Here is a 25130-nt window from a genome sequence, read left to right as displayed (position 1 = left end):
GTAATTTTTAACGTGAAAAACAACGGAACAGTGATCTGATTTCACAAATTTATTCTGTTAAGTAATCTGTAGACACTGCAGAGATTTAAAAAGAAGGTATATCAATCAAGTCGTGAACTACAGGAGGTATTTGATAAGTATCGCTGATCTGGCTTGTGCTGCGTTATCTGTGTGTAACATCTATGTCAGCAAACTGCTTTGGCAAACACTGTGGGGTGAGAGTGGTGATGGGTGCTGGCGTGGGGGGGTTGGGAAATGTATCGTACGGGAAGCCGGTTGAAACTGTTATAATTAACTGAGAATCATGATACGTGAAAGTGCAGTGACATGACCGTTCCTAATGAACTACTAGTCTTATTCTTCGTGTGGTGTTTCTTGAATATCAGTATGCTGACTAATACATATTATACTTTGTGATTCGTTGTAATGTGGGGTGACCATGGCCCATATCAAAATGTCAGGACGTAAGAGCGAGCATTTTACGCCTGAAGAGTTTCCAATGACTGTGAGGACAGAAGGCAGTGCACAACTCATTACGGAAGAAGGAAGAAGAAACACTCACTGTGGTGTGGACGCACTAGCGGAGGATGAGCAGCACGCGCATAAGACTGAAACAACGGGACTCCTGAATACACAAACAAAGGTTTTATTTACTATTTCTCTCTACAGATACGTCAACCACTCTCACTGTCCTTCGCGTCCCCGACTCCTATTCTTTTCAAACAAGTACACATGAGTTTGTTTGGATATTTCCTATTGTGGTCAAGCCCTTTTTTTCGATTCCTTCATGTTACACCAGAAGAGTAAATTACAGTAATAGCAATTATTTACGTCAAATTTATTTTTAGCCCCAGTTCATTGATAACTAAAGTGATTAATTTGTCCCACTGTCATTACGATACTTGAGTCGAAAGGTAGGCGTAATACAAGAACAACTCAAAGTGAACACAAATTTGAGTAGTTATATACGGATTATCTTATGAATTTCCCAGCATTGTTGTTTTTCATAGTCGCCCAATGTTAGTGTGTGAGTAGGCCACCACTGTTTTATCTGTTGCAGCCCAGCCTGAATTGATGTTAAGCACTTCCATTATATCATTGCCACAATGGTTGTAGCTCTTAATTGGAACACAAGTAATAGTGTTTAATAGCTGTGATATATTGCTGATGACTTGTAATTTTATAAATTAATTTAATGTGTGTGTAATTATGAAAACATGGTTACCTTCTTAATAATTTTCATGACCTAAACATCAAGTTACAACTGCCAAATGATTAACGTTACACAAATACCAGATAGGGTTCTGCATGCAGAGGAAGGAAATGTGAAAGTTAAGTTGGGTGTTGACAGCTGTGACTAACATTGGAAATAAACTTTCTGTCATCTGCAGTGACATTTTGATGTTGTTCAGAAAGCTTGTCAACTTTTATTGAGCGAAGCGGCACAGGGATAAGCCATTGGACTCCCATTTAGGACAGCGATTCAGATGCCCACCTGCTCATCCGTATTTAACTTTTCTGGGATTTTCCAAAATCATTTGAAGTGAATGCTGGACTGGTTCCTTTCAAAGGGCATGGCTGACTGTATTCCCCAGCTCGACTTTTGATCCGTCTCCAATAAACTCATCACTGAGTGGTCATTAAAGATAATATTTCACTGTTTCCTCCCTCCTAGTTGACAGTTTTCTTCTGTGGTGCAAATTGTGTATGTGATAAGTTTCTACAAGAATATAGTTATTTTGCGAAGACTCTAGGTCACAGCACGAAGAAATGCTAGACTTAGAGTTAATCTGCCATAAACCTATACATGATATGGAACAAAAAAGTGAAATGGCCAGCAAATCAGAAGATTGATTTGAATATCACAGAGTTTTATTAGGGATGCGCCTGAAGGACGATTTGTATCTGCTTCACAGTCAGTTAAAGGGGGATGTACAGTTCAGTATTGAATTGAAACTGCAGTGTGACTGGACGATTTTTCATCTATGTAGGGCATCGAAAGCACGATATGATATGTGCATACATTTTGTGAGTCTTTCTTCCAACAGCAGCACAGGTACTACCCTCTCCGTGTGTTTCTACTGTACTCAGTATGCCTGATAATCCCAAGTGACAGAACTGGTTATGAACCTTCATTATATTATAAACCTGCTTACGAGACGAAGACCCTTAGCTTGACCATTGCCTGTTGAGGACAGTGCCTTTACTGACAGCCATCCAGGCATGCATCATGGGTTGAATCAGTGTTTCAACATGTGAATATCGTTCTCCTATTTCCTAACTCCGTCTCTTGGAGACCCCTTAATTCATGCACTTGTTCTTTACTCTGGTTCAGTTCAAAGTGCTGTTGAGATTTTTAAGATATTTTGTGGTCTAAGAATATACATTACCCTAGGAAAATAGTCATTTGCACAAGTTGCATTTAGGTACCCTTTTTTAATGTTTTTAGATTCACAGTGTGGCCCTGATTGATGTAGTGACTAGAGGGTCAGCTAATAGTGTGCCCTCTTAATTGAGAAGTCCTATGTCTTTTTTACTTGTAGCATGTGTGCACATTTTAGTTGTGCATTGATTTCTCATTTTTTTGTCTACTTCTGTTGACACTCACTGCCCAATAATTGTGGATAAAGCTCTGTGTCTCAATGACAACTGCTCATGTTGGGCCCATTTGCTATATAATGTGGCCTTCAAAACAAGGCCACCAAAATGGAATTTCAGCCAGATAAGCCAGATTCTGTTCATGCAGTTGGCTATATATGTCCACTACACAGTGAACTATGTTGCTATTGGGGGTCACCAAGTTAACCCCAAAAGTTGATGACATGACCTTTCTCTTGTTAGAGTGAAACACACAGCTCTGCAATTGTAGATGAGTGAGAGCATGGGAATGGCTAAAGTGCAAGCGATATTACCATAAATCAGGGATTCTGTACAGTAATAATACATGAAAAGGTTGCTTGAGCATCTATGCTCACTTGAACAACAGCAAAATTAGTCTGACAGGTGGAGGTACAAAATGAATGAATTGTCTTTTTAACAAAATTAAATTTCAGCCCACTTAAACAAGGCATCGGTGTTCAGAATACATAAGCCTACATCTGGTCTGAGTGAGGTGTTACAGTGGCAAGGCACAGAGCTTGCATTCAGAAGGGCAGTGTTTCAAATCTCCATTTGGCCCTCGAGATTTAGGTTTCGCATGATTTTCCTAAATTGCTAGGGGATAAATGTCAGAAAAGTTTCTTTGGAACTGCGCAGTTGGTTTCCTATCCCAATGTGAACTGATGGTCCATTTCTAATGAACTTGATATCAATGATTCATGTAGAGCTTAACCTTCCTTTTATGGAATTATAGACCTAGGGGATGCAGATTATATTGATAAATAGGGCATATAGTACACACACACATTTTATTATGCATAATGCATGAAGTAGCGCGTTCTTTTCCATCTGTGAGCAGCTATTTATTAACTCTCACCCATCACAAGGTCATGATGAATTTCGTCCCAACATAGTGCTGTAGGACCTACTAGTTTGGTGGCATTGACTATGTGTTTCACTGCAGAGTGGAAATTTTCTGATTTTGAGGTGATGCATTTGGTGGCTGAGCTGACATACACATTTTTTGTTCAGTAGTGCTGCTCCAAAACTGTATTGAGAACGTGTTGCAAGCAATAGTTTCCCAGAAGCAGAAGATGCCCGATGTAGTAAGCACCTCCATTTACTTGTTGGTATTCTACAAGCAATGTCACCTTCTGCTCTAGGCCTACACTCAAAGGACACATCCTTTCCTTACAATATATTGTAACAAGTGTGTGGTTTCTGCCACATGGGGGATGAATTCTTCGTAGTAAAAGGATCCCCTATGTTCTATGGATTTGTTTGATTGTCAGAAGCATCAAAGTGTCATTGAGTTTTTTTTAAGACTTTTGTGATCTAAGAATATACATTACCCTAGAAAAAAGTCATTTTCACAAATTGCATTTAGGTACCCTTGTTTAATGTTTTTAGATCCACAGTGTGGCCCTGATTGGTTCTACCCATTACTGTGGCCTCATGAAGGTAATTTGAGCCAACAGCTTACCCAATACTGGGTGTCTGCTTCATCACGTAACATAATGGTGCTGTGGCATTTTGGGTCTTATGTGTGTAAACAGAAGGAGAACAGGATACTGACAATATTTTTGCATCTATATTATTTTTTCTGGTAACGAACTGATCTGTAGTGTTGCCCAAGGTCTAGGTTAGATTGAAAGGGGGAGAAGGGAGAGAGACTGTGAATCTGCGAAGTGGTATCGAAGGCTTCAGTTAATCTGACAGTGTGCACAGACCAGAACAAAGCAAATAACTCATGCTAAATATCTTTGAAGGATTTCTTGTGAGCTAGCAACATCAGATGGCAGCCTCTCATTGCTATAAAGGCTGGCACGCATACTTTCTTCATTATGTTTTGCCAAGCTTCATTGAGCTGTATTAGTAAATGTGCATCAGCCAGATCTGGTTTGGAGAAAAACTTGCGTTCATATAGCAACCCAATGGCCTGTGGTATACAATGAAAATCAATGATAGATTATGCAATTTTTGGTGTTACTGAAGTGTCTGATGATTCCACCCCTCTGTTGGGGCACACGATATCATCAGTATGGCGTAAACTGCTCGTTCCAGTGTATACAATACACCAACAATGACGTCACTACATACACATACCAGCAAGCGTGAACAAAAATTAAAATGTCACAATAACATCTCACTCTAAAAATAAAATGAAACCAATGGGACAATCACAGGGCAGAGCAGCAAAAAAAAAAAACACTGCACCATCCTAATACAAATAGTATAAAAAAATGTAAATTGCAACATTCTGTTATACCAACAAAACCACAGGAACAGAACATTTCCCTTGACCTATATAGCTCAACCATAGCTATCAATATCGAAAAACCATCACCTGAAAAGTGGAACCAAAACCCTAACTACTCAAAAACCCAAGTACCCTCTATTTACTGCATGACTACAGCTGACCTACCATAAATATACAACAGACAAAAATATCACAATTACTATAGGATAAAACCAAAACAAAAAGTACTTACCAACAAAAGCATTCGGCAATACCAAATAGGTTGGCCACTAGAAGCGCTGGTGTGCGCATACGCGCGCGTGCCCACACACACACACACACACACACACACACACGTTACCACTCCAACTATCTAAACTCAAAACCACAATAGCACAATGACAACCAAAACTCAAATAGGCCCAGTACCGCACGTTGAACTCAGTACATACACCTCAAATACAACATGACATCTAGAAACACAACCAACTCAAGAACACCACACCATAGTGATGCCACACACAACGCCATTATGTCAAGGGTCAAAGCAGACGGGTGGAATCGGACACTTCCGTTGACCTCAGTTTTTTGTATTAAGGTGCATCATATTTGAAACCTTGCACCATAATAAATGTGCATAATTACTAAGGAGTGAAAGAACTGAGTACCATATTTATTTGAAGCAGCCTTAGTTTGAACAGAGTGGCTTGAAGAAGAAGAATTTTTTGTGATGTTAAATATAAATGTATGTTTCACAGTGCAAGTATGTCTCTCCATGGAGCTCCATGATTTCATTTTCATCGGCCACTTCGTAGCTGGAGCAGGGCATACACTTGGCCATCTGTCATATGTGAACTCTGTGATAAAAGTCTCTGTTAATGTTGTATTACCATTACATGGAGAAAAAAACAGGTGTTGTAATAACCAAGGTTCTCACTCCTATTTATTCTGGTAGGTGTCAAATGCTCAGTTTTGTTGGTGTGTTATTTTTATCATCATCTATACTATGTAGTGACATTGTTCATCATATTTCAGAAGAAATATTCTGTAATTTATATATTTCCAATGAAAACAGCTGACTTTCTTGTTTCAGGCATCACTCTACTTCAGGGATAAAAAACGCAGTATTGACTTTGTGATTGTATGGGATGAGCACAATGAAAAAGCAGTAACACATGAATCCCGTGAGAGGCGACGTATATTTGAAAAGAATCTAATTCAAGAAGGTGTTGTAACTAGTTTATCTTCATTAATATTACTAAGATCAGCTTCTAAATATGACAATTATGTACACAAATTAACTCATATTGTTAACTTCTAATGTTTTTGGATCACAATCATGTAGAACATTTTAAAGGACTTCATATTCGACATTGACTGTAGAAAGTATTTATGTTAGCTAGCGGAAAATTTTTGTTGCAGTGTGTGTTGGAACTGCACCAGAGTTCCCACTATGAGAAGTTAATCAGTTCTGTTTCAAGGTAGCTGTGTGGAGTTTGTTGCAGTTCCAGCATACATTGCAGCAAAAATTTTCCCCAAGCTAAAATAAATATTTTCCAGTCATTGGCAAATATGATATCTTTTAAAAAATAAGTCATACTTGTTTTTAAATGCTGTTATGTTCTACCACAAGTAACTACACAATGTTTACAAGAAATTACAAGTGACATTTTAAATTGTATGTGTATTGCATCCTATATCAGTATTTGATAACACTATCAGTTAATCCATTTCAGAGGAATCAGGTGTCTATTAAAGTTTTTCATGCCTTACCATTTGATTTAGGTTTGGATCCTGCAGATTATTTAATTTGAATGTGTCCATTATAATTATCCGGGCTGTTATGCCGTGGTCGGTTGATGAATTCTGTGTCGATTCCCAACGTTTCGTCTCCGACTGCGGGAGACATCTTCAAGGGGGTCCATAGCTCGATGGAAGGTCCAAGACACCCACTGGCTCGCAGTCAGTAGCGAGCCCCTTGAAGATGTCTCCCGCAGTCGGAGACGAAACGTTGGCAATCGACACAGAATTCATCAACCGACCATGGCATAACAGCCCGCATAATAATAATGGACATGATATTTCCGGCCGTGAAAGTCTACATTTAAGTATTAATTTGAACATGTTACTTTTACACAGGACTTGAACTTGAATATGAAAAGCCAGAACCAAATGGATTGGTTTTTATTAAGATCCATGCACCGATGGAGGTGCTGCGACGGTATGGTGAGATTCTCAAGCTCCGTATGCCAATGAAAGAGGTATTTTCTTTACACGATAGGTGACAGCTTCTTAGACCCTGTCCCACTTCTGTATACTGCTGTGTGTTCTGATGTCACCTAACCTGGGCTAAAATGTCACATCCATTTAGCAGATTACTAACATTTTTGCATATAAATTACCTCTGACTATGGCAGATTGTGTTAATGAATTGATGCTCATTGATTAAATTTATCTGCTCCTTTCAAGGGTTTTATATTTGGCTAATTTTATATTAATATGTGTAGAGTACCTCCTTCATAGACTTGGAATCAAAAGTGGGAAATGTATAATAAGTGGTAAACTTTTTCTGTAATGCAGTAGTTCTGAAGCTGCGGAATTTTACCGGAAAAGACAAAATGATGATATTGCTCATTCTTTCACATGTAGATAATTATGCCCAAGGGGAACCTGCTTGGCTAATGCAGCACTGTGCCTTAGCACAGAGACTGGGAGGCATGCCGTACCCATTCAGATTTTTAGATTAGTTCTTTGAAGAGGCCACCCATCAGAAAGCTAGAACTCAAGCTTGCTGAACTACCAGTTGCAAGCAGCACACTTAATGTTGACAGAGGAAACATAACTAGAGTAAAAAAGAACTAATGTGTCAGATAGCTTGAGCACATTACTCTAGTGGCAACTATCCCATCAGTTAGTAATTCCCCACTTTTACTTTTACATATATTAATATGTGGCTTTAATGTTCTTCTTTCACTATTAATTTTCAGGTAGATTTCTGACATTTGTTTTTCCAATTGCCTCCAATTCTTCAACCTGCTTCCTTTCCCATTCCCTTTTATTCTTCCAATGAAGTGTCATCTCTTCTTTTCCTTTTATCCTGATAATTTCTTATCGCTAAACTTGTATATGATTTCTCGAGCATTTTCCTGTGAGCCAAGTTTTTCTCGGAACTTACTCAGTTACAATCTTCATCAAACCAGGAATTCCATAGTTGTTTTCCCTCTTTCCATAGCAGCTCTTCTGCTGCCTTAACAACTGCATTCCTGGACTCACTCTATTCCTGATCCAAAGTGTCACTTACACTAGGAGTGTATAGTGCAAGATTCTCAATAACCTTCTCAGAGTACATTTTAGCAATCTCTTAATTTTGTGGCTTTGATGCCATATACTTTTTTTGAGATGTTCCTTTCACTCTCCTTGCATTAGTTTTTTAAGGTATGCTGATCAGGGCTGCACCATGTTGCTTTGTGGATCCATTTGTGTGGGAACATAGTGCTGCTACCTATAGTGATATTGCAAACTGAACAACTCTGTGTTTTCTTTATCATTTGTGTATTCATGGAGGCTATGCTTTCCTATTGCTGGATGGTAATAATCTTCTTTTCCACTCTGTGCTTTGAGGTCTCCAATAATTATTTTAACATCATGCCCAAGGCCTCGGTCATAGGCTGCCTCGAGGTTCTCTCTCTCTTTTTTTTTTTTTGTCTACTGACTGGTTTGATGTGGCCCGCCACGAATTCCTTTCCTGTGCTAACCTCTTCACCTCAGAGTAGCACTTGCAACCTACGTCCTCAATTATTTGCTTGACGTATTCCAATCTCTGTCTTCCTCTACAGTTTTTGCCCTCTACAGCTCCCTCTAGTACCATGGAAGTCATTCCCTCATGTCTTAGCAGATGTCCTATCATCCTGTCCCTTCTCATTATCAGTGTTTTCCACATATTCATCTCCTCTCCGATTCTGCATAGAACCTCCTCATTCCTTACCTTATCAGTCCACCTAATTTTCAACATTCGTCTATAGCACCACATCTCAAATGCTTCGATTCTCTTCTGTTCCGGTTTTCCCACAGTCCATGTTTCACTACCATACAATGCGGTACTCCAGACGTACATCCTCAGAAATTTCTTCCTCAAATTAAGGCTGGTATTTGATATTAGACTTCTCTTGGCCAGAAATGCCTTTTTTGCCATAGCGAGTCTGCTTTTGATGTCTTCCTTGCTCCGTCCGTCATTGGTTATTTTACTGCCTAGGTAGCAGAATTCCTTAACTTCATTGACTTCATGACCATCAATCCTGATGTTAATTTTCTCGCTGTTCTCATTTCTACTACTTCTCATTACCTTCGTCTTTCTCCGATTTACTCTCAAACCATACTGTGTACTCATTAGACTGTTCATTCCATTCAGCAGATCATTTAATTCTTCTTCACTTTCACTCAGGATAGCAATGTCATCAGTGAATCGTATCATTGATATCCTTTCACCTTGTATTTCAATTCCACTCCTGAACCTTTCTTTTATTTCCATCATTGCTTCCTCAATGTACAGATTGAAGAGTAGGAGCAAAAGGCTACAGCCTTGTCTTACACCCTTCTTAATACGAGCACTTCGTTCTTGATCATCCGCTCTTATTATTCCCTCTTGGTTGTTGTACATATTGTATATGACCCGTCTCTCCCTATAGCTTACGCCTACTTTCTTCAGAATCTCGAACAGCTTGCACCATTTTATATTGTCGAACGCTTTTTCCAGGTCGACAAATCCTATGAAAGTGTCTTGATTTTTCTTTAGCCTTGCTTCAATTATTAGCCGTAACGTCAGAATTGCCTCTCTCGTCCCTTTACTTTTCCTAAAGCCAAACTGATCTTCACCTAGCGCATTCTCAATTTTCTTTTCCATTCTTCTGTATATTATTCTTGTAAGCAGCTTCGATGCATGGGCTGTTAAGCTGATTGTGTGATAATTCTCGCACTTGTCAGCTCTTGCCATCTTCGGAATTGTGTGGATGATGCTTTTCCGAAAGTCAGATGGTATATCGCCAGACTCATATATTCTACACACCAATGTGAATAGTTGTTTTGTTGCCACTTCCCCCCAATGATTTTAGAAGTTCTGATGGAATGTTATCTATCCCTTCTGCCTTATTTGACCGTAAGTCCTCCAAAGCTCTTTTAAATTCCGATTCTAATACTGGATCCCCTATCTCTTCTAAATCGATTTCTGTTTCTTCTTCTATCACATCAGACAAATCTTCACCCTCATAGAGGCTTTCAATGTATTCTTTCCACCTATTTGCTCTCTCCCCTGCATTTAACAGTGGAATTCCCGTTGCACTCTTAATGTTACCACCGTTGCTTTTAATGTCACCAAAGGTTGTTTTGACTTTCCTGTATGCTGAGTCTGTCCTTCCGACAATCATATCTTTTTTGATGTCTTCACATTTTTCCTGCAGCCATTTCGTCTTAGCTTCCCTGCACTTCCTATTTATTTGATTCCTCAGCGACTTGTATTTCTGTATTCCTGATTTTCCCGGAACATGTTTGTACTTCCTCCTTTCATCAATCAACTGAAGTATTTCTTCTGTTACCCATGGTTTCTTCGCAGCTACCTTCTTTGTACCTATGTTTTCCTTCCCAACTTCTGTGATGGCCCTTTTTGGAGATGTCCATTCCTCTTCAACTGTACTGCCTACTGCACTATTCCTTATTGCTGTATCTATAGCGTTAGAGAACTTTAAACGTATCTCGTCATTCCTTAGTACTTCCGTATCCCACTTCTTTGCGTATTGATTCTTCCTGGCTAATGTCTTGAACTTCAGCCTACTCTTCATCACTACTGTATTGTGATCTGAGTCTATATCTGCTCCTGGGTACGCCTCACAATCCAGTATCTGAGTTCGGAATCTCTGTCTGACCATTATGTAATCTGATTGAAATCTTCCCGTATCTCCCGGCCTTTTCCAAGTATACCGCCTCCTTTTGTGATTCTTGAACAGGGTATTCGCTATTACTAGCTGAAACTTGTTACAGAACTCAATTAGTCTTTCTCCTCCTTCATTCCTTGTCCCAAGCCCATATTCTCCTGTAACCTTTTCTTCTACTCCTCCCCCTACAACTGCATTCCAGTCGCCCATGACTATTAGGTTTTCGTCCCCCTTTACATACTGCATTACCCTTTCAATATCCTCATACACTTTCTCTTATCTGTTCACCTTCAGCTTGCGACGTCGGCATGTATACCTGAACTATCGTTGTCGGTGTTGGTCTGCTGTCGCTTCTGATTAGAACAAACCGGTCACTGAACTGTTCACAGTAACACACCCTCTGCTCTACCTTCCTATTCATAATGAATCCTACACCTGTTATACCATTTTCTGCTGCTGTTGATATTACCCGATACTCATCTGACCAGAAATCCTTGTCTTCCTTCCACTTCACTTCACTGACCCCCACTATATCTAGATTGAGTCTTTGCATTTCCCTTTTCAGATTTTCTAGTTTCCCTACCACGTTCAAGCTTCTGACATTCCACGCCCCGACTCGTAGAACGTTATCCCTTCGTTGATTATTCAATCTTTTTCTCATGGTAACCTCCCCCTTGGCAGTCTCCTCCCGGAGATCCGAATGGGGGACTATTCCGAAATCTTTTGCCAACGGAGAGATCATCATGACACTTCTTCAATTACAGGCCACATGTCCTGTGGATACACGTTACGTGTCTTTAATGCAGTGGTTTCCATTGCCTTCTGCATCCTCATGTCGTTGATCATTGCTGATTCTTCCGCCTTTAGGGGCAATTTCCCACCCCTAGGACAAGAGAGTGCCCTGAACCTCTATCCGCTCCTCCGCCCTCTTTGACAAGGCCGTTGGCAGAATGAGGTTCTCATAGAAGGTGTCTTTATCCTGGTCATGTGCATTGATAAATGAATAGTTTCCCCCCAGGGGGTCCACAACTCTTTTGTGGATATGTGCGTAGCGAGCACGGGACCCCGAGCTAATGTGGCCCTCCTTCCTTTCGGGCTGCATACCTTCCTTTTCCACATCCTTCCCTATCCCCCATCTTCACCCCCCCCCTCCCCTCACCTCTGGCTCTTTCCTTCCCTTTCTCCCCCTCTGGGAGTATGGTTTGTGCCTACGTCCGGAGACGGACTCGTAAATTTAACACATTCTTCGCCTTCTCTGCTTGTATGTCTTCATCCTTCCTTTGTCCTTCTCTTTTCCTTACCTCTTCTCTTTACCCTTTTCTCCGCTGCGGTGTTTGAGACCTGTCTTCTTTCCTTTCCCTTTCTTTGTTTTTCCCTTTCTTTGTTTTTCCCTTTCTCTTTCTTCCTCCCTGTGCATGTCTGAAGGCTGACCCACGCATTTTCGTGTGTAGCCTGTGACAGGGTAACGCGTAATTCCCCGCCCCGGGTAGACAGGTAGGACACGTACGTACCCCCTGGTAACGGCCAGGCCCAGGGAGGGGTGATTACCCGAGCTGATACCTTCCGAAAGTGCCGATTGGTCCCTCCGTCCGTTTGTCGGGAGGTGTGACCTGAGGTTTGAACAATCACCTAAGGCGAGAGTGCCCTCAGAGAGGGCCCCCACAAGGGAGGAGCGCACCATCGGAGACGCCGGTAATCATTGGGGATTCTTCCGCAATGGTTTCCTCATCTTCCACTATGTCTGCTCACAAGCGTAAGTTCACCGAGTCTCAGCCACAGACAGTTCTTCCGTCGTTGCCACAGTTCCTTGTTGTTTCTCGGTCTGATGAATGTCACTTCTCTACGGTCAACCCTTTCATTATTCAGAAAGGTGTCGACGCAATTGCAGGTCCTGTAAAGTCTTGTTCCAGATTACGGAATGGCACCTTGTTGTTAGAAACAGTCAGTGCCCTCCAGCCACAAAAATTGCTGCGTACTTCACTTCTCCACACCTTCCCTGTCCGGGTGGAACCGCACCGTAGTTTAAATTCCTCGCGTGGAGTTCTTTATACACGCTCCCTCGATGGATTGTCTGACAACGAAATTCAGCACTACCTGTCTGACCAGGGCGTAACGGCTGCTCAGAGTGTGGTGTCACCGCCAGACACCACACTTGCTAGGTGGTAGCCTTTAAATCGGCCGCGGTCCATTAGTATATGCCGGACCCGCGTGTCGCCACTGTCAGTAATTGCAGACCGAGCGCCACCACACGGCAGGTCTAGAGAGACGTCCTGGCACTCGCCCCAGTTGTACAGCCGACGTTCATAGCAATGGTTCACTGACAAAGACGCTCTCATTTGCCGAGACGATAGTTAGCATAGCCTTCAGCTACGTCATTTGCTACGACCTAGCAAGGCGCCGTATTCAATTGGTATTTATTATGTGAAGCATGTATCATCAAGAGAGATGTTCTACAATTGTGGATTAAAGTTAAGTATTATATCAGCTACTTACTTTATTTGCAATTCTTAAGATATTGTCCTGTTCCAGACCTCACGCCAGTCAGCGTGTAATTAAACGCGTGCATTTCGGCCTCCTCTAGAAAAACAGTGTTGGGTCTTCTGCCAACACTACACATGGAGTAATGAAAAGGGTTGACACGAACATCATTCCAACCCGCACTGTCTTCTTGACATTTGACAAATTTCAACTCCCATCCAAAATCAAAGCAGGCTATGAGATAATTTCTGTTCGCCCTTATGTCCCAAACTCTACGTGTTGCTATCGGTGTTAGCGGTTCAATCACACTAGCCAGTCCTGTTCCAATCCGGCCAAATGTGTTACGTGTGGCAAGGATGCCCATGAGGGTGCTTGTCCACCTCCATCCCCTCGCTGCATCAACTGTATGGGTGACCACACTGCTTCCTCTCGAGATTGCCCCATTTTTAAAGACGAAAAGCTCATCCAGGAAATCAGAGTGAAGGAAAAGGTGTCGACCTTTGCTGCTCGAAAATTATTCGCCATTCGACAGCCCACCGTGCCTCAGACAGGTAAATACAGCACTGTCCTTGCTTCTCCTCGGCCAACAAAGGAGGCGGCCACGCAGACTTGCGACCTCACCTTTAGTGCCACGGTCGTCAGATCGGCCAGCGCAAAGATCGCCCGTTCAACCTCACCACTTTCGCCTGCCCGTTCTACGGCTCACCCTTCATCGGGTTCTGCTAAATCTCGAGCCCAAAAGTCAGACACCAAGACTTCGAAAAAAGAGCATACTCGTGAAGATTTTTTACGTACCCCAACTTCACAACCATCGGTTCCTCCTTCATCTAAACATCATATTTCCAAGAAGGCTAATAAGAAACCCAGTTCATCTCCTTCTCCGCCAAGGCGTGTCTCATCTACAGCACCACCTGGCGGAAATCGCCCTCGGCCGTCTTCTGTGTCGCTGAGGCACACTGCTGGCGGCCGATCAACCGGCCGATCGCTGGTGGCAGGAGCTGCTCCTGACCAACCTATGGATCAGGATCTTCTGCCTTCGGCTGAATGCCATCCCATGCTGTCGGTCGCAAGCTCTGAGCAGTCGTTGAGTTGACGGCAACCTTGGTCACATTCCTCCATTTTCTGTTCACCCTATGTCCATTATCCACTGGAATATCCGCGGCATTCGAGCCAATCGGGATGAATTGTCGATCCTCTTACGATCCTACTCACCGGTCATCTTCTGTCTTAAGGAAACAAAGCTGCATCCCCATGACCACTTTGTTCTTCCCCATTTTCAGTCCATCCGATTTGATCTCCCCTCTGTTGAAGGCACTCCAGCACATGGAGGACTTATGATTCTTCTCCATGATACTCTCCATTATCACCCAATCCACTTAAACACTTCCTTCCAAGCTGTCACTGTCCGTCTTTCCCTTTCTGGATATACCTTTTTTCTCTTTGTACTGTATACATTCCATCGTCCACACCAATGGCATGAGCTGATCTCCTTCATCTTCTTGGTCAGCTTCCACCCCCCTATTTGCTGGTTGGGGACTTCAATGCCCACCACCCGCTTTGGGGAACTCCACATACTTGTCCATGTGGTTCACTATTGCTAGACATCTTCCACCAAGCGGATCTAGTTTGCCTCAACACTCTCTGTCTCCATGACAAATTTCTCTCATTTGGACCTTTCGGTCGGTACTGTTCCGCTAGCTCGGCGCTTCGAATGGTTCGCCCTTGATGATACACACTCGAGTGATCACTTTCCATGTGTCCTTAGACTGCAGCCTCAACTGCCCTATATGCGCCTGCGACGCTGGAAGTTTGCCCAAGCCGATTGGACACTTTTTTCGTCTCTAGTGACATTCGATGACCATCACTTTCCTAGCGTCGACGATGAGGTCACACATATTACCGACGTTATTCTTACAGCTGCGGAACGTTCAATACCACGCACCTCTGAATTGCCCCGGTGTCCCCCAGTTCCTTGGTGGAACGAGGCATGCTGTGACGCAATACGTGAGCGGCGACATGCTCTTCGCGTTTTCCGCCACCGTCCTACTTTGGCCAACTGTATCCGCTATAAGCAGTTCCGTGCGCGATGCCGTTGCGTCATCCACGACAGCAAGAAGGCAAGCTGGAAATTCTTTATTAGCTCATTTAACACCTTCACTCCCTCCTCGGATGTTTGGAGTCGGATTCGACGGTTATCAGGCGCACCAAGTTTCTCCCCGGTCTCTGGGCTCACTGTCGCGCGTGATACTTTAGTGGACCCTGTCGCAATTTCTAACTCACTGGGTCAACACTTTGCTGAGATTTCGAGCTCTTCAAATTACCCGCCAGCATTTCTCCTGTAGAAACGTGCAGCGGAAGTGCAACTTCTTGCTTTCTCCTCTCAAAATCGCTAGAGCTATAATACTGTTTTCTGCAAGCGGTAACTCCAATATGCACTCTCTTCTTCTCGTTCCTCCGCCCCAGGACCGGATGGTATCCACATCCAAATGTTGCTGCATTTACCAACCCATAGTCTGCGTTACCTCCTTCGCCTTTATAATCGAATTTGGACTGACAGTCTTTTCCCAGACGATGGCGGGAAGCTATCGTCGTTCCTGTTCCGAAACCTGGAAAGGACAAACATCTCCCCTCTTGCTATCGCCCCATTTCTCTCACGAGTAGTGTATATAGGGTTTTGGAGCATATGGTGAATTGCCGTTTAGCTTGGTGGCTGGAGTCCCGCAGTCTTTTAACACCTTCCCAATGCGGTTTCCGAAAGCATCGTTCTGCAGTTGACCATCTTGTTGCTCTCTCCACTTATATCATGAGCAATTTCCTCCGGAAACGCCAAACAGTAGCAATATTTTTTGATCTGGAGAGAGCATACGATACCTGTTGGAGGACAGGCATCCTCCGCATACTGTTCTCTTGGGGCTTTTGAGGTCGGCTGCCCCTTTTTCTTCGCGAATTTATGGCAGAGCGCACATTTCGAGTGCGGGTGAACACTACTCTCTCCCGTACTTCCTCCCAAGAAAATGGGGTACCCCAGGGCCCCGTGCTAAGTGTTGTACTGTTTATTATTGCTGTAAATCCAATTATGGATTGTCTCCTTCCTGATGTCTCGGGCTCCCTCTTTGTGGACGATTTTGCGATCTACTACAGCTCTCAACGGACCAGCCTTCTTGAACGACGTCTTCAAGGATGTCTCGATCGCCTCTACTCTTGGAGCACCGAAACTGGCTTCCGTTTTTCTCCCAGTAAGACCGTTTGTGTTAATTTTTGGCGACGTAAGGAGTTTCTTCCACCCTCCTTGCATCTAGTACCTGTCAACCTTCCGTTTTTGGACGTCGTTAAATTCTTGGGTCTTATGTTTGACAGAAAACTGTGCTGGTTCTCCCACGTTTCCTATCTTTCGGCTCGCTGTCTGCGATCGCTCAACACCCTCTGTGTCCTGAATGGTACCTCCTGGGGAGCGGACCAAGTGGTCCTTCTCCGCCTCTATCGCACCTTAGTGCGCTTGAAATTGGACTATGGAAGCATAGTTTACTCGTCTGCTCGGCCGTCTATTCTTCGTCGTCTCAACTCTATCCACCACCGTGGATTACGTTTAGTGTCTGGAGCTTTTTACACCAGCCCTGTGGAAAGCCTTTATGCTGAGACTGCTGAACCTCCGCTGTCCAATTGGCGAGCAGTCCTTCTGAGTCGTTATGCTAGCCATCTGTCTTCCATGCCTGCTAATCCACCCCATGACATTTTTTTCGACGCCTCCTTTGATGTAGGGTATGCAGGCCGCCCCTCCTCCCTGCTACCAACGGGAGTCTGCTTCCGTCAACTGCTCCATTCTCTTTCCTTCCGCTTTCCTAAAACCTTCTTGACAATTTGGGGTACAGCACCGCCTTGGCTCCGTCCCCGGATCTGCCTGCTCCGTGACCTTTGTCAATTTCCCAAGGATGGTACCCCTTCACTTGTTTATCGTCGGGCATTTGCTGCTCTATGTGCTCAAATGAAGGAAGCCACATTTATTTACACTGATGGCTCGAAAACATCGTTAGGTGTAGGGAGTGCCTATATTGTTGGCGACACCCCAAATCAATTTCGGCTTCCCGACCAGTGTTCGGTTTATACTGCGGAGCTTTACGCTGTTCTCCAGGCTGTCCACTACATCCGCCGCCATCAGTGGATACAGTATGTTATCTGCTCAGATTCTCTCAGCTCTCTCCTCAGTCTCCAAGCTCTTTATCCTGTGCACCCTCTGGCCCACCAGGTTCAGGACTGTCTGCGCTTGCTCCATCTGGGGGCGTCTTGGTGGCGTTCCTCTGGCTCCCGGGACACGTTGGTATCGGTAGAAATGAGGCGGCCAATATTGCGGCCAAGGCTGCAGTCTCTTTTCTTCGGCCAGCTATTCAATCGATTCCCTTCGCCGATCTACGGGGCGTTTTATGTCGTCGTGTTGTTCTTTTATGGCGCGCACATTGGTCGACACTTCCCCATAATAAATTGCGGGACGTGAAAGCTCTTCCTTGTGCTTGGACCTCTTCCTCCCGAACGCGTCGTTGGGAGGAGGTAATTTTAACTAGACTCCGGATAGGGCACTGTCTTTTTAGACATCGACATCTTTTAAGTGGCGATCCTCCCCCACTCTGTCCCCACTGCTCTCAGCTTTGGACGGTAAGACACCTTTTAATTGAGTGCCCCTATTTTACTCCGTTACACGGCCGTCTACAGCTGTCGCCTGATATATCGTCAATTTTAGCAGATGACACGCGCTCGGCCGATCGCGTTCTCGAGTTCATTAGTGCCAGTGAAATGACGTCAGTCATTTGAAGCTTTTTTTTTGGGGACAACCAACCCCTTTCTGTAGTGGATTTTTAAGCCTTCCTTCTGCTTTTAGTTTCTCCAATTTTTTGAGTTTCGTTCCCATTTCTGCTGGTTTCCATTTTTGGTTTTTACTGTTTCCTAAGTCACGGACCGGGCGCTAATGACCATAGCAATTTTGCGGCCTAAAACCAAAACAAAGAAAAACAAAAAAATTGAATAGTTTGCCTATCAAGTCTTCAATCTCATTTGTGAGATTGTAGATGTTATGCCAGTAAATCCACCCACTATATGTTTAAATTTTTGTCTTGCTGTGAACCCTATGACAAATTCATGGTTGCTCTCTGGAGCATGGTGGAAAATTATCTAGCTTCCCATATAAAGCACTCAGTGTCCATTCCCTCATATTTGCTGTAGTGCAACTATGCCTGGCTTGGTTTTATTGAGCTGTTCTAGCAGTGACCTCAGGTCCTCCCCTCATCCACCCCATCCTGTATAATGATCTAACATTCCAGGTTCCAGTGAACACATCATTTTTCATTTGCCTTTGCCTTCCCTTTAACAGTGCTACAGTGCTTTGTCATTGTTCATATATCAGTCCAGCTTCTTTCCTTTGAAGTTTTTAAACATTTTTTGAAAGGAAGGGATTGTTAGGCCCTTGCCCAACCCCCAACTTGCAGGGCCAGGATTTGTCTTGGATTTACTCCTTTAGGGAAGTTGGCTTCACTATGTCTTTACAGCTTTTCCTGCTCTGTGTTGTGGACCCACTTTATGTGACCACTTCAACCTGGGTGACCCTGCCAGTAGCTTTGCTACTGCCGATACAGCTCATGACTTCGACAGAACACACAAGCTTTCCCACCTGACATTTAATATGCCTTCAACAACACGGCGTCCCCTGGGAGGGGTCATTATTATTATCATAATCAGCATCATTATCATTATTCATTAAAGAAACATCTGATGAGTTACAGAGCACCTGTCAGTGCCCAAATTAGGCAATGGTATCATCTTGCACTGCCACAGAAGGTTTTTTTGCCATTGATATGAGGAAGGGATGCAGTGTAATATTCACATTTAATTTATGTTATCTGAAATATCACAAAATGGTGCACCAAGGAACAAACTTTAATTTAGTAAACGGGTATAGAGATAGACAAGAACGCCAGCATTCTGATCGGCCTCAAACCTGCCATTTTAAGCATCAGTGTAGTGGAACACTGTAATACATGAAAAAGTCTAGAGGGGCCATTTATCCAGCAAGGTATCTCAAATGTGTTCTGTTAGTGAGAGTGATGTGTTGCAGAGCAGGCATAAGGCTAGCTGCAATTGTCAGAAAGTAAAAAGATATGCCACAAGGCTCAAAATCTGAATGGGTTTCACAATTGAATCAAGTAGTAGACCTCTCATTCCAGAGTTTGATGTGACTCATCTTGACACTGTGGGTTTTCTTTTTGTTATTGGTATGTTATCTCAGGGCTTTTCCACACTACCCAGTATGTTTATTGAATTAAGCTTAACATGCTGGCATACCACTGCTTACTTAAAATACATTGAAAACACAATGGATGTATGCTCTCTTCTCAGTGAAAGAACAAGAGGAAATAATATGTTCCATCACTGAATGATCAATTATCTAGGTCAAAGAGTGAACAGCAGCAAGTATAAGTTGCCTTCCTTATTATTTGTATATCTGTTTTGCTTTGCATGAGGGTCTTTTGTTTTGGATGTGTTAGAGTCTCTCTTCATTTGATGATAATTATGTGGAATTAAGCCTGTGGTACCTTTTTTTTTTTTTTTTTTTTTTAGTTATATCCAGACTTAAAATGTCATATATTTTTTGTAGATGCTGCCCAATAACTCGTAAATATTTAAAGAAAACCGTATTTCTGTACCACTGAGATCTGCTGGTAAAATAAATCCTTATTGCTACCAGTTTTGCTCGAAATGATGATCATCAGGCGCAAAATTATTGCAGCAGCCTACACGTTATCTGTCGCAATGTATCACCAATATAAAAAATATTTAAAAAAAATCCTGTTTCAAAAGTAAAAAGCTTTTATATGATTAAGCAATGCTAATATGCTGTCATTATTCATATTCCCCACTTCTATGTCACTGTTGTGGGACTCATTATAACTGGTAATCGTAGCTAGTTTGTGAGAGAACATTAGCTTGAGAGGTCTTAGCCTATGTGCGTTCGTGCATTGGATATTATGTGGCTGTTCAGCACATTGAGCTAGCAAAAGTTAAATGTCAAAGTGGCATCTATTAGTAATTATTTCATTGCTGTTTAGTGGTATCTATGAACTGCATTTTTCTTTCATTTATAGCATATTGGAAACAACTGCTAATAATCATCAGTTGTATTTATGTCTGGACTTTATAATTTTAGACAGTAGTAACGTGAAGTCCATATGAATAGTTAATTAGCCCCTCTGTGTGACACATGCATTAGCCACATAAACAGCATTGTTATCTCACAAACTCTTGGTGGCACATAAATTTGACTTTCTTTAAATATGATAGTGTGACCCACATTGCTTTATTAGTATTCATTGATCAACTTTGTAGACGTCATGCAACCAAAATGTTTGTTTGCAGGCTGTTGTTTAATTATTATTCCTGTGTATGTGAAGTTGCTTGTTCCATATAGTAATTAGATTCTTCTGTGTACTTAACTTTCTTTCTTTTTTGTTGTATGTAGGATCTATGCCAGGTCCACAAGATCGTTAGAATGAATCCCTTGTTGCATGCAACATTTTTCCTGTCAAAAAAGGTACAGATCAGACATTTTATTTATATGTTTGAGTGTTCTTATGTTGCCACTAATAAAGGTGTACAACACTAATATTGTCCCGTGATATAACTTTTTTACATTTTTTAAGTAGGAGTCTGCATATTCGTAAATGGTCATGTTTGTGTCAAAACAGATTGGCTTGCATTCTTACTCAAATTATTTTATTTTGCATGATGAATACTTTGTAAAGGAGCAGAACAACTGTTTATGGCTGCAGCACTGGCCATGAAATTGAATTTTGAGAAGGGCAGGGGGTTGAAAGGGTAAATGCTAGTAAGTAGGCACGCATCTGTTATGTTGTTAGAGATTTTGTTGTTAATAATTAGTATTTTTGGAGGGAGCAAGTGTTGCATACATCATATATGATACATACCAGCATTTTAATATGTCACACAGGGAATAGGCAAAATAATGTGAAAAGTGGTAGTAATGGGATGGTTGTGTTTGACGGTCAACAACACAGGTAAGGCACATTTCGCACAGACTGCTCATATTTAGTATGGACAAGGCATCCATGCAGGTTGTTTACAAGTAGTGCACACTTCATATTTGCATTCAGAGGCCGAGGTCAGCATGCAATGAAAGACCAAAAAGAATTCCAAAAGGGGGCAGATTGTGGGGGCCCAATTAGCTGGACCATCAGTAATCAAGATGGCTAACTTATTGAATGTTTCAAGAGCGACTGTTTTAACAGTCATGACAGCCTACACAAAACATGGAAAGACATCATCGTATAAATGTAATAGTGGGCACAAAGCAGAACTGAATGACAGATCGTAGTACACTAGCATGAATTGTGTCAAAACATCACAAAACTACAACACCTAAAGTGACTGCAGAGCTCAACAGCCATCTTTGAGACCACATACCAATCGACACTGTCTGCCAAGAACTCCATAAAGCGAATATTCATGGACAAGCTTCTATACTGAAACCATTAGTGACAACAACCAATGCAAAGAAGTGTAAAAATTGGGTCAGGAGCATAAATCCTGGGAAGCTGATCAGTTGAAACACATCATGTGGTCCGACAAGTCAACATTTTCATTATTTCCAATGTCTGGCAGGGTTTATGTCTGGAGGAAACCAAAGGAAGCCTGCAATTCTGATTGCTTGATTCCAACAGTTAAGCATGGAAGTGGAAGTTTGATGTTACAGGCAGCCATTCGTGGTATTTTGTTGTTCCCAGAATTACTCTCAAAGGCTGTATTACAGCCAATGATTATGTGAACTTTTTAGGTGATCAGGTGCACTCCATGATTCAAATGTTGTTCCCCAGCAATGATGCCATATTTCAGGACGATAATGCCCCCATTCACACAGCTAGGACACTACAATTGGGGTATGAGGAGCATGCGACTGAACTGCAGTGTCTTCCCTGCCAGCACAGTCCCCGGACTTGAACACCATTGAACCCTTGTGGACGGTATTGGAGCACAGACTCCGGAGCAGATTTCCGCCTCCCTCGTCACTACAGGAGTTAGAAGAGGTTGTGATCGAAGAGTGGCATAACATTCCACAGGGGACTATAAATCATTATATGCCAGTATTCCCAGAAGAATCGCAGCTGTATTATGGGCAAATGGGGTTCCAACCCCTTATTAATAAACCATTCCCAAGTAAGTACGGGTGTTCATGCTATTTTGCCTACCCCCTGTACATGGGCTGTTCACAATACTAGCAACTAACTTTTATTCATTTTAGACAACTTATGGTAGCCAAACTGGATATTCAGCAAGCATAATGATTATGATATGTGCATAATTACTTGTAATACTAACAAGGATGTATAGTCATAAACTGCTAATGTTCATTTTGCATGGGGTGTGCATCAGGAGATATATCTTTTTAATGGAATTCTCAGTTTCCTGCCTTAAACTAGTATGTAACTTGTAAAAATATATGCCATAATGAAAGTATCCAAAGTAACATAACCCCCTGTCAGAAGTCTGGTAGAAATGTGTAATATTAGATTCCTCTCGTGAGGTGGAAGACTGAAGTGTCAGAAAAGAAAGGAAACCCCTGTGGTATTGATATTCTCAAAATGCGTTGTTATGTGGTTTCCAGCAGAATCACTTAGTGGAAATTACGGAGTAAAATCGTTCTTTACGTGAAAGTGGAGGAAAAATATAGCTTTCGAGAAAAAATGACATTTAGCTAAGGAACCATTAATTGACTTTTTATAAAGCATTATTTGTTTTTCAACACAGTCACAGTTTTATGGCACAATCATCCAGTCCCTAGCGAACGAGACAGGAACTGAAATTGAGGGTAGGAAAGCAAAAGCTGAAATGCTGAACTCCATTTTTAAGTGTTTCTTTACAAAGGACAATCCAGGAGAATTTCTCCAATTTTATCCTCATACCACTGAAAAGATGAATGAAATAATGTTAGTGTTAGTGGTGTTGACAAACAGCTAAAATCGTTAAAACTGAACAAACGTCCAGGGCCGTATGGAACTGCTGAATCTATCATAGACCCCTCAAACAAAAAACCATGCCCAGTTATTGGAAAAAAGAACAGATCACACCTATGTACAAGAAGGGTAGTAGAAGTGATCCACAAAACTACCATTTAATATCCTTGACATCAATTTGTTGTAGAATCTTAGAATGTATTCTGAGCTCAAATGTAATGAGGTTTTTTGGACAGTGTGATCTGTTTAATGCCAACCAGTATGGATTCCAGAAACGTTGATCGTGTGAAACCCAACTCGCACTTTTGTGACATAGCATGCTGGAAGCTTTAGACCAAGGCGGACAGGTAGATGCAGTATTTTTTTATTTCCAAAAAGCATTTTACTCAGTACTACACCTACGCTTATTGTCAAAAGCATGATCATATGGGGTATGCAGTGATATTTATGACTAGATTGAGGACTTCATGGTAGGGATGACCCTTCATGTTATCTTTGATGGAGAATCAACATCACACAGTAACTTCATGTGTGGCCTGGAGAGGGCTTTGAGAGTCTTGTTGTTCATGATTTACATTAATAAACTTGCAGACAGTATTAACGGTTACCTCAGGCATTTTGCAGATGGTTCAGTTTTCTGTAATGAAGCACTGTCTGAAAGAAGCTGCATAAATATTCAGTCAGATCTTGATAAGATTTCGAAGGGGTGCAGAGGTTGACAACTTGCTTTAAATGTTTGGAAATGTAAAATTCTGCACTTCACAAAATGAACAAATGCAGTATATTATGTCTATAATATCAGAGAATCAATGTTGTAATCGGCCAACTTGTACCAGGGTGTAACATTTTCTAGGGATATGAAATGGAATGATCACATAGGCTCACTGACGGGTACAGAAGGTGGTAACTTCAGTTTATTGGTAGAATACTGGGGAAGTGCAATCAGTCTCCAAAGGAGATTACTACAAATCACTCATGAAATCGGTTCTAGAATATTTCTCAAGTGTATAGGACCCATACCAGATAGGACTAACAGGGGATATTGAGTATATACAGAGAAGGGCAGCACAAATGATCACAGGTTTGTTTAATTCGTGGGAGAGTGTCACAGGGATACTGAAGGGGCTGACACTTGAAGATAGACGTAAACTATCCGGAGAAAGGCTATTAACAAAGTTTCAAAAACTGGCTTTAATTGATTGCTCTAGAAATATACTACAACTCCTACATATTGCTAACATAGGCATCGTGGGGATAAGATTAGAATAATTATTTCACACACAGTGACACTGAGACAGTCATTCTTCCCCTACTGCATATATGAATGGAACAGGAAGAAACCCTAGTAACTGGTACCCTCTGTTATGCATCTCGCAGTGTTTTGCAGAATGCAGATGTAGCTGTAGATAACCAGCTTTGGCCATGATGGCCATCTTCAGATGCTACAAATTTATATGAAAGCCTTAAAACAAATAACAGTATTTTTATTAGGTCTGCTTGTGAGCCGCATTGATTTAAAGGGCACCCCTCTACAATAAGACAGCATTAGACCTGCACATACAAAAGGAGGGACATAATGCTAGTAACAATGACTAACATCTACATATTTTACATAAAGCTGGAATAAGTAAATGGTTAGACATTTTAGAAGTTGTATAACAGAACGACAGGAACCAGACAAACTCCTCACTGATTAGAATGAGTGTGCAACAGATGTGTATTGTATTATTTATTACGTGCAAATTGATGATATGAATATAATAGAGGGAAACATTTCACGTGGGAAAAATATATCTAAAAACAAATATGATGTAACTTACCAAACGAAAGCGTTGGTATGTTGATAGACACACAAATAAACACAAACACACACACACAAAA

At 41.9% G+C, this 25130-nt stretch overlaps 1 protein-coding gene across 2 annotated transcripts in view; it reads left to right on the top strand.

The window, feature by feature from the left end:
* Positions 1–226: 226 nt before the first annotated feature.
* The window catches only part of LOC124544745 (anoctamin-1-like), a 154703-nt gene continuing 129799 nt past the window's right edge, over positions 227–25130 (top strand). Inside the window, exons 1-4 of one of the 2 annotated variants that reach the window (XM_047123405.1) lie at positions 227–643; positions 5931–6063; positions 6977–7098; positions 20741–20812. In XM_047123405.1, coding sequence (XP_046979361.1) covers positions 440–643; positions 5931–6063; positions 6977–7098; positions 20741–20812 — 531 coding nt within the window. In that variant the 5' untranslated portion in view covers positions 227–439. The remainder of the gene's footprint in view (positions 644–5930; positions 6064–6976; positions 7099–20740; positions 20813–25130) is intronic. The other variant, XM_047123406.1, reaches the window with a different exon arrangement.

Source organism: Schistocerca americana, chromosome 8 (genome assembly GCF_021461395.2).
Source record: "Schistocerca americana isolate TAMUIC-IGC-003095 chromosome 8, iqSchAmer2.1, whole genome shotgun sequence".
Lineage (NCBI taxonomy): Eukaryota > Metazoa > Arthropoda > Insecta > Orthoptera > Acrididae > Schistocerca > Schistocerca americana.
Note: the sequence above shows the minus strand (reverse complement) of the source record. Positions and strands in the feature narration are given on the sequence as shown.